The 15,359-nt window shown below is 38.9% G+C and overlaps 2 protein-coding genes and 1 pseudogene across 2 annotated transcripts; 2 read left to right on the forward strand and 1 right to left on the reverse strand.

The window, feature by feature from the left end:
* The first annotated feature begins 2,332 nt into the window (after positions 1-2,332).
* Positions 2,333-5,032, forward strand: LOC102704658. The gene is made up of 4 exons (XM_006663758.3): positions 2,333-2,684; positions 2,861-3,072; positions 3,516-3,780; positions 4,238-5,032. The coding sequence occupies exons 1-4, from the start codon at positions 2,430-2,432 to the stop codon at positions 4,535-4,537; spliced, it is 1,032 nt and encodes a 343-aa protein (XP_006663821.1). The 5' UTR covers positions 2,333-2,429; the 3' UTR covers positions 4,538-5,032.
* Positions 5,033-8,614: 3,582 nt separating this feature from the next.
* On the forward strand, positions 8,615-10,059 carry LOC102703176 (annotated as a pseudogene).
* Positions 10,060-11,731: 1,672 nt separating this feature from the next.
* Positions 11,732-14,759, reverse strand: LOC102703450 (pentatricopeptide repeat-containing protein At1g22960, mitochondrial). Its single transcript, XM_006664284.3, has 2 exons — positions 12,458-14,759; positions 11,732-12,364 (listed from the first exon to the last, which is right to left on the reverse strand). Exon 1 carries the CDS (start codon positions 14,672-14,674, stop codon positions 12,509-12,511), a length of 2,166 nt encoding a protein of 721 aa, XP_006664347.3. The 5' UTR covers positions 14,675-14,759; the 3' UTR covers positions 11,732-12,364; positions 12,458-12,508.
* Between the last annotated feature and the right edge of the window lie 600 nt (positions 14,760-15,359).

Consider the following 15,359-nt stretch of genomic DNA (forward strand, 5'->3'; position numbering starts at 1 on the left):
GTTGGGAGTTGTGCGAAGAGAATATTGTTAGAAAACAAAATAAGTATTGGAAAGGGAGGTATTGTCCACAACGGTACTCTGGATCAAGATGTGAGTCTCTTCCGATAAAGTGGTGAGTTCACAGAATAGTTTTGAGGCATGAGCCTCTCTCCAACAACTTGAAGAACACTTAGAGTTTAAAACCGTCTTTCCAAAGCATTTTGGCTGCAAAATAAACCAACCCTCCATTCCAATCTTGTATACAACTTGAGCAATTTTTTCATCCTCGAAGAGATATCACGAGATACCACTGTTTTCTATGTAAATTTTTTATATAGAAAACAGTGGTATCTTGTGGTACCTCCTTAAGAATGAAAAAAAATGCTCATACAACTTCTATAAGCAATTTTACAATCCTTGAAAAGATACTAGGAGGTACTTTTTTTCTATATAAATTTTGGTACCTCTTGGTATCTTAGATACTGTAAGGTATTAAATTTTATACTAAAATTTTGATAGCTTTCGGTACCTAGTCAGGAACCGTAAAATTGCTCAACATCTAGGGTGTGTTTGGTTCGTGGACTAGGTAGGATGGTTGGTTCCATACCTGGTTTTCAGAATGGGTTGGTTCGGATTGAACCTTTTTTTTGTTTGGTTGGAATGATGAGGTTGGATATAGTGAACCTATCACTTGTTTGGTTTAAGGGATGGAGGTGGGATGACCGGATATGATTACCTTCCACAATAAATTGGTGAAGTTATCTCTCATCTTTCAAATATAACATATGAGATATAAGATTATATTTGAATAACCTAACGCATTTTTGTGTTTGTTTGTACAAGTTATATTTAAAATCAATCTAATATATGAATATGAACATTTTAGAATTAATAATATAATAGACTGGACATGTCATCATTACCTATAACCACACCAAATAAATATAATTGTATATGTCATTTCACACCAAATTAGAGGAAAAAGAAGCATATATGTTCATATGTACCGCTATAACAAGCATATAGCACAGCCACAAGTATACAAAGGAAAAAAAATCAGCCAAAAAGCTACAGCCTTCAACGCACAAGCTGCAGCACGGCGGTGGCATGCCCAGCGTGCGATGCCCTCACCCCCTTCCTCTGTGCGATACGACAGCGTGTTCGTTCCGTCCCAACCCATCCCATCGTATCCCATTAATTTGGTGAAACCATCCCATTCAACATATTGAGAAAATATTTTTTACTGGGTTTAACCCAACCCGCCTAATCCATAAACCAAACATTATCTGAGATGAGATGATTCTATCCTATCTCATCATATCCTTATAACTAAACATATCTCTATAGTTATAGTTCCATGACCAGTTGAGTAAGATTTTACCTGTAAAAAGGCCTAAAATTGTACGAATGGGCAGCATTATGGCAAGGAATAAAATTCATTACGACAGGGAATAAAATTAGGTAGAGAGCCTGGAAAGCAAAGGCTGTTGCGTGGCAATGGCAACAGTCCGTCTCTATTTCCAAAGTGCCTGGCCATGAATTTCAATGAACAGCTCGAACACTCATAGCAACAAATTACATTTGCGCAGGACAGAAAGAAAAAAAAAGCAGAGATTTGATGCTAGATACAGTAGTGCCAACAGTTTATGTCGCTTTCAGACACAGCCAGAGATCACAGGCTCAAGCAAAGGATCTCCAACAAACAATGAATGCAAGTAAGGGGCTGTTTAGTTCCCAAAAATTTTTATCCAAAAATATCATATCGAATCTTTGAACACATAAATAGAGTATTAAATATAGATAAAACGAAAAACTAATTACACAGTTATGTGAGAAATCTTGAGACGAATCTTTTGAGCCTAATTAGTGCATGATTAGACATAAGTGCTACAGTAACCAACATGCGCTAATGACGGATTAATAGGCTCAAAAGATTCGTCTCGCGGTTTTCAAGCGAAATCTGAAATTTGTTTTGTAATTAGACTACGTTTAATACTTCAATCGTATATTTAAAGTTTTGATGTGATATTTTTATAAAATCTGTTTGCAAACTAGGCCTTTTGGCAGGAAGGGGTCCATGCAATGATGGGTACAGACTACCAACGGATTCGTCTGCAACTCATTATAAGCCGTAAAAATTTGTCAGTGACAAAATCATAATTCAGAATACAACTTTTACGTATACATTCTTAGCGATTTTAAAACATACGTTAGACAAACAACCTTAATTTTAAGTTTTGAAATTTAAATTTTGGCAGATACGTACAAGAATACAAGGTAAAGAGAAATTTGGTGAAATTTAATTTTAAGTGCAGCCAGCATAGCAGGTTCTGCACAGCCACACAGTCAGTCAGGCCCTGGAAGGCAGGAAGGTTTATCAGCCTCTTCTTCTCCGTCGCCATCGATGCATTACCTGAGCTGAAAGCTGGCACTGGATCTGGGAGAAGGAAATGGCTCCAAGGACACTCCTCGTCGTGCTGGTGGTGCTGCTTGGGTTGGCCTCGCAGGCAGTTCTCCGGCCACCGCCTCCGAAGCTGTGCGGCTCGCCGGGCGGGCCGCTTGTGACATCTCCAAGAATCAAGCTCAGAGATGGAAGGCACCTTGCTTTCAGAGAGGATGGGGTTCAGAAAGACAGGGCCAAGTACAAGATCATCACTGTCCATGCATTCGATGCAACCAAGGACTTCCCCTCGCCTGTTTCAAAGGTAATTTGCAAGCAACAATTCAACAAACACAGTAATTCGATTGGAAAAATCATTCTTTTTTTTCATTATCTTTTTTTTGACCAAATCTACAGGGAAGTGCAGCATTGATTTGTTCCTTTTGTTCTGCTTCTGTTCATGCTTTTCTGAATCGATTGCTTTTGTCTGACGAAATTCAGGAACTGGTGGACGAACTGGGGATTTACATTGTTGGCTTCGACAGAGCAGGGTATGGGGAGAGTGATCCGAATCCCTACAGGGATGTGAAGAGCGAGGCGTTGGATATCGAGGAACTCGCCGACCAGCTCGAGCTTGGACACAAGTTCTATGTCTTGGGAGTGTCCATGGGAGGATACTCGGTTTGGGGATGCCTTCAGTACATTCCAAACAGGTAAAGGCTGAAGGTTTGAAACTGCAATTTAACAATATTGATGCTAAAATGGTACTCTGAGTCACGAATTATATGTCGTTTGATATATTTCTCAATCAATCTTTTTAAACATTAACTATTAAAAAATTAAAACACTAAATTTTAAAAATATAAAAATGGTATGCATAGTTATTTGATAAATCGTATAGTGCTTATTTTTTAAGATAAAGTAAGTTTTTATTAATCTTAGATAATCACATCAAGGTGATACAACCACACCAAGACCACTCCCGGTCTTTCTCTATATTGTTTATTATATTTTATAAAACTTATGCTAATAAAAAAGTATGTTCAAAGTCGGACCAGACCGACAAAATTAAACTAAAATATATTTGCGACCGAAGGGAGTTCTGTAAACTGTCCAGGATTGTAAAGATACAAGCACCGTTTGTCTGCGTGTGCAGGCTTGCAGGAGCTGCAATGGTTGTGCCAATTATCAATTACTGGTGGCCTTCTTTCCCAGCTGAGCTATCCAGGCAAGCATTCAAGAGGCTCATCGTGCCAGAGCAGAGGACACTCTGGATTGCACACAACATGCCTTCCTTGCTCTACCTGTGGATGACCCAGAAGTGGCTTCCTTCTTCTGCAGCAGCCATGCGCCATCCTGAGATATTCAGCAAGCATGATATGGAGGTCCTTCAGAAGATGATGACAATGCCTGTCATTGAGGTAAATCAGAGATCATTTGTTTCATCCTTATGAAGCACTACTACTTAATCGTAAAAAGTTAGAGAAACAAACCATAAGAGCCATCTGCAAGTATACTACCAGTAGAACTAATTTTATTTATTAATTAAAAATTAGTATTTTGTACTTCGTTAATTAATTGATTAGTAATATTTTATAATTTTGTTTTTTTAAATAAAGATTACAATACAAAGGATGATATTATCTATTTAAATTTCTACTGTACCTAATATTGTTGGTAGTATAATTTAATCACAACCGTCCGATAAAAATATATCAACAGTATCAATTAAATTCTACTGCCACTAAAATACACCGGAGACGAACCCAACCATAAATACCACTTGTTTAGAATGCCTTTTCTTTTCCCTGAAAGAGGCATTTGTTTAGAAGGGTGTTGGTATATAAACTGATTGTTTCTTCTTCATTTTTTTTTCAGAATAAATCTAGGCAGCAAGGCATTTATGAATCAACCCATCGTGATTTGCTTGTTGCTTTTGGAAAGTGGGAGTTTGATCCAATGAACATCACCAATCCATTTCCCCAAAATGAGGGCTCTGTGCACATCTGGCAAGGTTATGAAGATAGGTTAGTGCTGGTTGAGCTGCAACGGTACATTGCCAAGAGGCTTCCTTGGATCCAGTATCATGAAGTTGCTGAAGGAGGACACATGTTCATGCTGGTAGATGGATGGACGGACAAAATCCTAAGATCACTCTTGGTTGGGAAACAGCTTTGATGTCTCAATGCTGTTAGACCATGTGTGTGAAAATTCATTTTCAAGCCGCTGATACTATGTTAATCTTTATAGCTATGTTAACTAATCTTTTAAAAGGGAAGTCGTCTCTCAGTCCCATCGTGTGAATTAGAAGAAAATTTAGGGAAATTTAACTTTTTTGTCACTCTTACGAGTGATCAAAACAGATTTGTCACTCGCTGTCTATGACATATAGGTACTCATGAGTCTATGACATGTGGATCCAGTAGCAAATCTGTTATAAACATTCGTAAGAGTGGCAAAAAGTTAAATGCCCCGAAAATTCATCCTATGCATTTGATATTTTTTTAACAAAATTATGTTGCAGGACAATATGCTAGTGAACCTAAGTATTTATATAGTAAATGACATACCATCAATGTAAAATTGAACACAGTACTGGTGCTCGTGCCACTATATGCAAGATATAAAGAATCTAAACATGCATTCCATATTGCAATGGAGAGGTTTATATATTTGGTCCTATTTGGTTTGTTATTATTCATTAATGATTGATCTATATATGGTACTTCAGTTTGCTCTTTCCATAATCTGGTTGTTGATGGAAATTTATGACTGAGCGCTACGCACCTATTTGCACATGCTACTAATATGGCATATACTTGTAAAACTATTAATTGTTAGTAGGAGTATAATCATTTTGAATGCACATAGAAAAATATATTTCATAGATGTCATTTCACATGTATTTATATGAAAATGAAATTCAAAAATTAATAATTATTAATTTAGATGAGTTAATTAAGTTTATCAATACTTGATGGTTTATTTTTTAAATTCATATATCCATAATTTGATATTTTTTATGCCATAGTGAGCAAATGAAGGAAAGTAACGACAACAATTAAGACAATAAATGGATCATGATGTTTTGAAGACAAATTTTACGAAATATTTAATAAATTGTCGAGTTGCGAACTATTTTCTAATGTCAATCCTCGATGGCAGCTACATCGGGCAAGGTAGAGCGCGTGGAGGCACAAAACCATGGTGTACTCCATCCATTCTAAAATATAAACATTGTTAGTATTTAATTTTTTTCTCAAAATATAAATATTTATGGTACTATATGCAATACTACTTGTCTCATCAATTACTTCTTATTCAAGATTCTCTTCTATTTTATAATTGTCTCATCAATTACTTCTTATTCAAGATTCTCTTCTATTTTATAATTATCTCCCACTTAAACCTTATTATCCATTCCTATTATTAAATGACATTATAATATTTTTGCTGTTAGTTTTTGCTAAACAATCTAAAAATACTTATATTTTGGACATAATATTTCGAAATACCTAGGGGCAGTACCAGGCAAGGGCAGCTATGGCTGATGGCTGGAGCTCTAGATCTAGGTCTATAACCCCTTTAAAATTATACAAAATTAACATATAAATTTAAAAAACAGTTGATACTATATTAGCTGAGTCCTACACTTTAAAATTTTTGGCTCCACCCTCCTAATACCCGAGCCAGCGAGCTCAACCGCTAGAGCAACAAGCCTCTCCCTTAGCTTGCTCGGGAAGACAGCGATCGACATGGGCCTAGCAGGAAAAAAAGCCCAATACGGCCCAATATGCGTACCAAAAGCGCGCTTCGGGCTTGTCTAGACAAGCAAAAGTCGAGGAATAACTTGCAGTTACGTACAGCCAACCAGTCACAGCGAGATTAGCTCAAAAATGTTTGTAAATCATCCGGTTGATTAGTCCTACCTCTGTCCTAAAATAAATTTATTTTTCAGTTTTTATATAATGCTTTGACTCTTTGTCTTATTTAAAATTTTTGTACGATTAATATTCCTATTGTTACTAAATAATAAAACATGAATAGTATTTTACGTGTGACTAATTTTTTTAAGTTTTTAAACAAATTTTTTAAATAATACAAACGGTCAAACGTTGGACACAGAAATCAGAAAATAAAGTTATTATGGGACAGATTTATTACCGTAGCAAACACACGACAGTTACACAGTTACCGGCAAAATCCTTGAAACCACTGCTCCTTCCTCTATTTGTATTTACTTGGCAATTTCGACTTTCACTGTTCTAATTTTGATGACAAATAAGTTAAAATAGTTAAGACTACAATGGACGAAAGTTTTATGATCATGTTTTACCTTCAACAAACTTTGATAATATGTTTTTAAAGTATTTGTAATTCTTTGTCCAAAAACTGATGAGTGATCAACGCATAATTGGTTTATGGATGCAATTAACATTATGATTTGAGAATGTTTCAAGGAGCAGTAATTGGTTTGTAATTACACATCGTCAACCTCGAGCAAGCTGTGGAATGATTTCAGAACACACAAAAGTAAAACAATAAACCCTTTGAGTGTGAGCAAATTGAAAGGCCCTTCTCAATTCTCATAAGCATACATATCAGTCGAGACAGTTTTTCTCCAACGTCAGTTAATAAAATGATCCAAACAATGGGAGTCATTGCTACATATCTGAGAGGCCAATGCATGTGCCAGATGCCTATGCAAAATTGTCGGTTATACAAGTATTGTACATTTCAAGGAAGAATCATCGCTGGCTTTTACCATTTGAAACCCTGAAACAAAAGAGAAGATTAGGCAACCCTGAGGCTGATTTCGTTTGTCGCTAATAGGGAGAAAAAGTCACTCTATTTCTCGTGAGTAATTTTCCCAAACAGCTAAACGGTGCATTTTTTGTAAAAATAAAATTCTATAGAAAAGTTAGTTTAGAAAATTGTAGTCATCTATTTGTCAAGTTTAAATAATTAATACTCAATTAATCATGCACTAATGTCTTATCTTGGTTTCCGTGATCTTCTCTTTCACTCAAACTGAGCCTGAAACCCTGAAAATGGTCGAGAGATTTCTATTATAGCTCATCAAAAAAGAAGATAAATGGAGAACTGTATCTCCATGAACATGTGACTAAGGAAAACTTTTCACAAAAATTAGGCAGCATAGAAGTGTTTGTATCAATTATCTTATGTGGAAAGCACCCAGCTTCTTTATTCAGAGAATGTGCCCCCAAGATCCATCTTCCTTGCCTGACTGAAGACAAAAACAAAAATATACTGACTGAACAGAGCTAAATAATGAATACTTGTTGTAGACAAATATGCATGTATGGTCTGTTCTTACAGGGATTTCCACCAAACAAGTATACATGGTCCATCTTTCCCAAGGACCTATCTATGCGCCCAAAACAACATTCTCCAAGTAATGAATTGCATGTTAGACTGGTCTTCATCAAATCCCTTAAACAAGACATTATGTGTGCAATTGTCCTTGATGCATTTCAGAACACAGCCTTATAGCCTCTGCTCAGTTACCTTCTTCACAGTTCCCATATATCAGCAAAGTGTGTGTGTGTGTGTGTGTGTGTTTGGCGCCAATCCCATTACATCAAAGTGCAAGTTGAGAAGAATTAGCACTCATGCAAGTAATTTACATGAAAAAAGGGGAAATAACGCTAGTTCTCAAATTTGTGCACATGCGCAACATTATGCAAGGAATAAAATCAGGTAGAGAACCTGGAAGCAAAGCTGGTTGCATAGCAATGGCAACAGTCCCTCTCCTCCCGACCCACCAGAATTTCATCACAGCTTCATTTCCATCTCCAAAATGGGTAATCTGAGCCTGAATATTAAAAAAATGAGGACGTTAGAAGCAACAAGTTACATCTGCAGGAACAGAAACAGGGATTTGACTCAAGGTAGACCATGTGGAGGTAACAGGATACGTTGCTTTCAGCTGAAGTTCACAGGCTCAAGCAAAGCATCTCTAAATAAAGGAGAGAGTGGCAGGAAGAGGTCCATGAAATGATGGTAACAGACTACCAATAGAGCAAAGAACTGCCAACATTGCAAGATTTCCCCTCCACAGGACCTGGAAGACAGCTTCTTCGAAATTGGCATCCATCACCAAAATTCTGAGGCTCACCGGATGGACCTCCTGTGACAATTCCCAGGATCAAGCTCATGGAAGGTACCTTGATTACAGAGAGGATGGGATTCAGACAGGCAGGGCAAAGTACAAGATTATGATTATCACAGCGCATGCATCAGCATTTGATGCAATCAAGGACTTTCCCTTGCCAGTTTCTAAGGTAAAGGCAAACAGTAAATGCAGTTAGATTGGCAAATCCTCTTTTTGTATGAATCAAACCTACATACAAGTGCAGCATTGATTTTTCTTTTGTCCAGACTACACATTCCTTTCCCTATCAACATTCAGGAACTCGTGGACGAACTTGGAGTTTACCTTGTAACTTTTGATGGAGCAGGGTATGGGGAAAGTGATCCAAATCCCAAGAGGAATGTGAAGAGCTCAAGAGTGAGGCTTTGGATATTGAAGAGCTCGCTGACCAGCTCAAACTTGGACAGAAGTTCTATGTCTTGCAACCATCGATGGGAAGGATACTCAATTTGGGGATGCCTTTACTACATACCAAACAGGTAAAGACAGAAATTGCAATACTAATGACATGGAAAAAAAAATTAAAGATACAATTACTGTATGTGCAGGCTTGCAGGAGCTGCTCTAGTTGTGCCAATTATCAACTACTGGTGGCCTTCTTTCCCAGCTGAGCTATCCAGGCAAGCTTTTAAGAGGCTCATCGTGCCAGAGCAGAGGACATTCTGGATTGCATACAACATCCCTTGTTCTACATGTGAATGACCTAGAAATGGCTCCCTTCTTCTGCGGCAGCCATCCAGCATCCTCAAATATTTCGCAGGCATGATATGGAGATCATTCAGAAGATGATGGCGATGCCTGTCATTGAGGTATATCAGAGATTGTTTTGACCACATGAAATGCTACTTAATAGAACATTAGAACTACAGATTAACAAATGCATCACTCAGAACCTTCAAAATTTGCTTGATTTATACTAATGTGTCAAGAAATATTAATTTTACATAAAAAAAGTAAAAGAAGCTTTCAAAATGAATACTTTAATATCGAAACTAACATCAAGAAAAATGTCACAAGCCATAAATGCTACTTGATCAGGATGTTAACATATCATTGAAATCTCATCATTTTTCAGAATAAATCAAGGAAGCAAGGCATTTATGAATCAATCCATCGTGATTTTCTTGTTGCTTTTGGAAATTGAGAGTGTGATCCAATGAATATTACCAATCCATTTCCCCAAAATGAGGGTTCTGTACGCATCAGGCAAGGATATGAAGATAGGTCGGTGTTGGTTGAGCTGCAATGGTACATTTCAAAGAAGCTTCCCTGGATTTGTTATCATAAAGTCTCAGGAGGGAACGTGCTCATGCTGGCAGATGGATGGACTAACAAAATCCTAGGGGTACCCTTGGTTGGAGAATAACTCAGTGCTGTAAGCCTGTGGCTCTCACTACAGATGCATATTGCTATGAGCCTTTTTCCAGGTTTATTTCCCATAACTTCAAATTTGATTATTTGGTCCCATTAAATAGATTGCAGACCATACTGTCACATTAAGCTATTAACAGGGCACTAAGTAATGACAAATTGACAACATGAAGCCCTGGTGCTTGTCTCTAGCCACTATGCTTTGGTTGTTTATGAGTTGTCACAATGCTTGCTTCAGTTTTCAAGTAGAGAAAGCAGGTAAATAAATAATGTAATATAAATTTAAGCAGTTCAATGAATAGTTTTAATTTTAAAAGAACAATCAAATGCAATACAATCCTATAGAAGAGTCCCTGAATGGTACTAAGAGCAAGTACAATAGAAGGCTATAAGCCACCTACAAGTACAAGTGGAGGAGAGAGAGTAAAAAATGAGTACAGGCTCTCATACAAGAGTTATCTCTACATATGCTCCAAGATAAAAGCATTAAATGCATATGAGAGAAAGTGATGGAAGCAAAACAGTAGAACCAATCTTATTGCTAATCTATTATACATGTTATCTACTTAGCTCTAATATGAACGTATAGCTAGTAGCTGGCTCTACTATTAAACTTGCTCTAATAGAATAGATCTCATGGAAACCGCTCGTTTATCGAGCAGAGTAAGAATTTGGGTGAATGAATACCTGTTATGAATTTTTTTTCCAGCTGGTAAAATCAAGTTTGTACACATATATTCCGAATTTTGTGACAGACTGGGCATTCCTGTATTCCTGATACACCTAGCAGAATTAGTCCATGGTATTTTCAAGTGCACTGACAAGATTTTCAATACCATTGCACCAGACAACTCATGACATCAACCCAAGAAAATAGTGAAAGTACAATACACTTGTACACAACAAAAATGTAACTATTGTAAAAAGGCCACTCCAGATTCTAATGCATCAATCAAATTAATGAAAACGGAAAACCTCATAGACTATAGAATCTACAAATGTAGCATTTAGTCATATTCTTTAGATAGCAAGTTATAAGCATATTCAGAAATGGAATAATGATTTAATTATGGCTTCAGAGTGCATTTCTGAAAAAGAGAGAAACCAACTTAAAGAAAGGCAGGTGTCTACAACATGATCTATTGCATCAATCAACAGAGTGGACCAGAATATCCTAGGCAGTACTACTGAAGTAATCACATCAGTAAAAATATATTAACTGATTTATGGTTCTGGCATCATGAATGTCATCAACTTGCTTGCATACACTGTTACATCTTTTTCGCTGCTATTAGGTGTGTACCACTACACAGAAAGTACAAAAATTTGCAAATGGTCAAGAATGAATGTCGGAATAGAGTCACTACTTTGAATTTTACATAATAAGACCAAGGGTTGGTAGCAAGTCATAATTTATCAAAATGATGCAACATTCAAAAATAAGAAATGGAACCAAGATTATGTAAAAATGGTACCATTGACTCCTTGAGAGAGCATTTTTCTTTACAATATGCAGCCTGTCAGTAGACAACAGTTGCACAATCCCAATCCTTAAAGTCACATGTAACTCAACCAGATGAACTTTGGTATGGGAGAGTCAAACATCTAAGTACCAAAGTACCTGATCTACAATTAAAATGCAATAGGGAACAGAATTCAGAGACATATGGGTTGATCATGTTGTATACATATGATGATCTGATCAGATCCAGGAAACCAAATGAGAAATTCCTGAGAGAAAAATAAAATGTTTGTCAGTAACAATTCAGAATACACAGAAGAGAAAAAAAATGTGACCAGATGCTTCAGATGTCGCCTTACCATTATGACTTTTTAGCTCATCCGTACCACAAAACCAACCTCTAGCAAACTGTAATGATTTGAGAACACAGGTTAAGTGAATAAACACCCGTGTGTGTTAGCGAATTAAAGGGCATTTCTGCTGTTGTATAGTCTCATATGCAGATCATGTCTTGCTCATGTCAGTACAGAATTTCCTTCCAAGATAGTTAACATTAAAAATCAATAAAATTATCCAACCAATGGGAGCATTGTTACATATCTGACAGGCCAATGCATATGCCAGATGCCTATGGCAAAATTGTCAGTGTTACAGAGATTATTCATTTCACAAAATCAGTGTTGGCTTTTTACCAAGAGAAACCCTATATACTATTGTTGAGATCACAGTCCCAAATGTTCACTACCATTCACCCTTTTCTTTTGAGTAGCAGATATATGGGACACATGGTGAAGAGATTTCTACTGCACCTTATCAAGAAAAAAAATAATGGAGATTGGAGAACAACTGTATCTCCATGAAGCATGAACATGTGACTAAGGAAAACTTTTGACAAAAATTAGGCAACATCGAAGCAAATGTTTGTATCAACTATCTATCTGGACAGCACCCATCTTCTTTACTCAGAAAATGTTCTCCAAGCTCCATCTCCCTTGCTCTGATTGAAGACAAAAACAAAAATATGATGACTGAGCACAGCTAAATATTGAACAATTGTTGTAAAGAAATATGCATAATGGGTTGTCCTTACAGGGATTTCCACCAAACAAGTCCACATGGTCCATCTTTCTCAAAGACCTATCTATGAGCCCAAAACAACATTCTCCAAGTACTGAATTGCATGTTTTGACTGGCCTTCATCAAATCCCTTAAACAAGGCATTGTGTGTGCAATGATCTGGATGAATACCATTCTGATGCATTTCAGAATACAGTCTAATAGCCTCTGCCCAGTTACCTTCTTTACAGTTCCCATCTATCAGCAAAGTGTATGTGTATTTGTTTGGTGCCAATCCCCTTTCCAGCATCTCATGGAAATGCTGATAAGCTAAGGTAGTTCTCCCCATCCTGCAAAGTGCATGTATGAGCACATTATATGTTACTTCATTAGGTCGCACTCCTTCCTCCAGCATCTTTTGCAACCAACCATATGCTGAGTAAAGATTTCCTCTTTTACAATATGCATGAATAAAAATAGTATAGGTCACGGCAGAGGGTGGCAACCCACTTACAAGCATTCCATCAAAAATATCCCTTGCTTCTCTCAAACGCCCTCTCTCACAATGTGCATGAATCAAGCAAGTGTATGTGACACAGTCAGGGTGTAAACCATCACTGACCATCTTCATCCACAATACATAGGCATCTTTCAGGTTACCAGATTTGCACAATCCATCAAGGAGAATATTGTATGTGACTATATCAGAAGAAATTCCTCTTGAAATCATCACCTCTGTCAGCTGAAATGCCTGGGAAGTAGCACCTAAAATCAGCTCTGCAGAAATCCTTGTATTATAGGCAAAGCGATCTGGCTGCAAACCTTTGCTCAACATTTCATCAAAGAATTCTCTTACCATAGCAAGATTCCTGACCTTACGAGACCCATTCATGAGCATCGTGTATGTAGAAACATTAGGCTGACACCCGTGCTCTACCATTTCCTGCTTGAATCTCCTAGCTTCGTCTAAATCACCTAATCTACAATAACCATCTAAAAGAATGTTATATGTCAAAACTGTTGGGACTAACCCTGCACGCCTCAAATCACTAAGCAACCAAAGTGCCTCCTTTAAATTCCCTGCCTTACAATACCCATTTATTAAAGAATTGTATGTAATCAAATCTGGAAGCAATCCCATTGCCCTCATTTCCACAAACTTCATCTGAGCCGCCTCCACATTACCACTTTTAAACATTCCATGAATAACTGTGTTGTACGTCACCACTGTGGGTACAATGCCCTCGTTCTCCATCTCCAACTGCAATGCTCCAGCCTTTTCAACAGAACCCCTTGCAAACAGCCCGGTAATAACTGGATTAAATGTAAAAGTTGACGCTTTCTTGGACAGACGCATTCTGTCAACCAGCTGAGCTGCCTTCTCCAGCTCACCTTTCCTGGCCAACCCATTAATCACCACATTGTATGTGACATCACTTGGCAAGCATCCACCAGCCCGAGCCTCCATCTCTCTGAGCAACTTGGCAGCCTGATCCACCCTCCCCTCCTTGAAGAAAGAATCCAGTAATGTATTGTATGTGGCAATGCTCGGCTCAATCCCGATCTGGAGCATCTCTGCATACACCGCGCGCATATCATCCCACCTGGCTTCATCACGAAGCGCACGGAGCACACGGTTGCAGTCCTTGATGAAAGGGGGCACCCCGTGGCGCGCCATCTCGCGGAAAGCAGCAAGGCATAGCGTCGAACAGGTGGTGGGCGCCGGGTCGTGAGCTCGGCATTCTGTCGAGTACTTGGTGGACAGGCGCAAGAGGAGATTGAGGAGGTAGTGGAGGGAGGTGGTGGTGGGAAAGGAGAGGAGGAGGGACAGGAGGGGGAGGAGAAGGCCGAGGTGAATGGCGCGGACTGAGACGGGGTGGGCGGCGTGGAGGTGCTTGGCTTCGGCGAGCGGGACGAGGACGGCGGCGTACGCGGATGGGCAGCGCGGGAAGCCACCCCGGGTGGCCTCCGCCCACCGAAACAGCTGCCGCGCGAGGCCCGGGAGGCCGCGGAGCGCGGCGTGGACGTCGCCAGAGGCGAGCACCTGGCGGAGCGGCTCAGGAGGCGCGGGATCAGACGCGAGCAGCGAGTCGAACGGGCTCTCCTCGGTACGCGGCGCGGGAACCAGCGCCGTCGACGGCGACGACGACGGCGACGACGAGGCGGCGAAGCGGATGCCCGAGATGGCGGCGGCGGCCGCGGCGGATGCGGCAGGAGCTTGGGATTTGCAGGGCTGGATGGAGAAGAGCATGGGTTTAATGTTCGAGTCCCCCCCGGCGGCGCCTCGCCATGAATGGCTGCGGCGGCGGCGGAGGCGGCGGCGGGGGCGGGGAGGAGGGGGGCACTTCGATGCGGTTTGTAAGATGGTCGCGTGGCCTTCTCCTCCGCACACGACTTAACGAGAACGCGATTGTAATAATTCACTTCTCATTGGGCCTTTCTGCAATGTTCTACCCATCTTAGCGTTTGTTTTTTAAGTATTTTTTTTCGTTGGAAAATGTTAGCGTTGGTAGACGAATGGATATGATAGTGTACCAGTGGATTGTTTTGTATGCTCAAGTTGTGTTTTGTTAAGATACTCGTAACTACGATGGTATACGGGCAAACTATGCACTCCTCTCGTCTTGAACGTTTAACGCAGTTGATTTTTTAACTATTCGTCTTATTTAAATTTTTTTTAATATGTGAAGCTATATATATATATTTAAAAGTATATTTAACAATAAATAAAATGATATAAAAATAATTAATAATTATATAAAATTTTTAAATAAGATGAGTAGTCAAATATGTATAAAAAATTCAATGGTATCAAACCTTTAGAGACGGAGGGAGTATTAAACACACATATTTACTAATTAACAGTGGTGGACCCCATGCTCTCATGCTAGATCTGCTTTGACTCTGAAGTTAATACTATCTCTATAATTTTATTT

This window comes from Oryza brachyantha, chromosome 12 (genome assembly GCF_000231095.2).
Source record: "Oryza brachyantha chromosome 12, ObraRS2, whole genome shotgun sequence".
Lineage (NCBI taxonomy): Eukaryota > Viridiplantae > Streptophyta > Magnoliopsida > Poales > Poaceae > Oryza > Oryza brachyantha.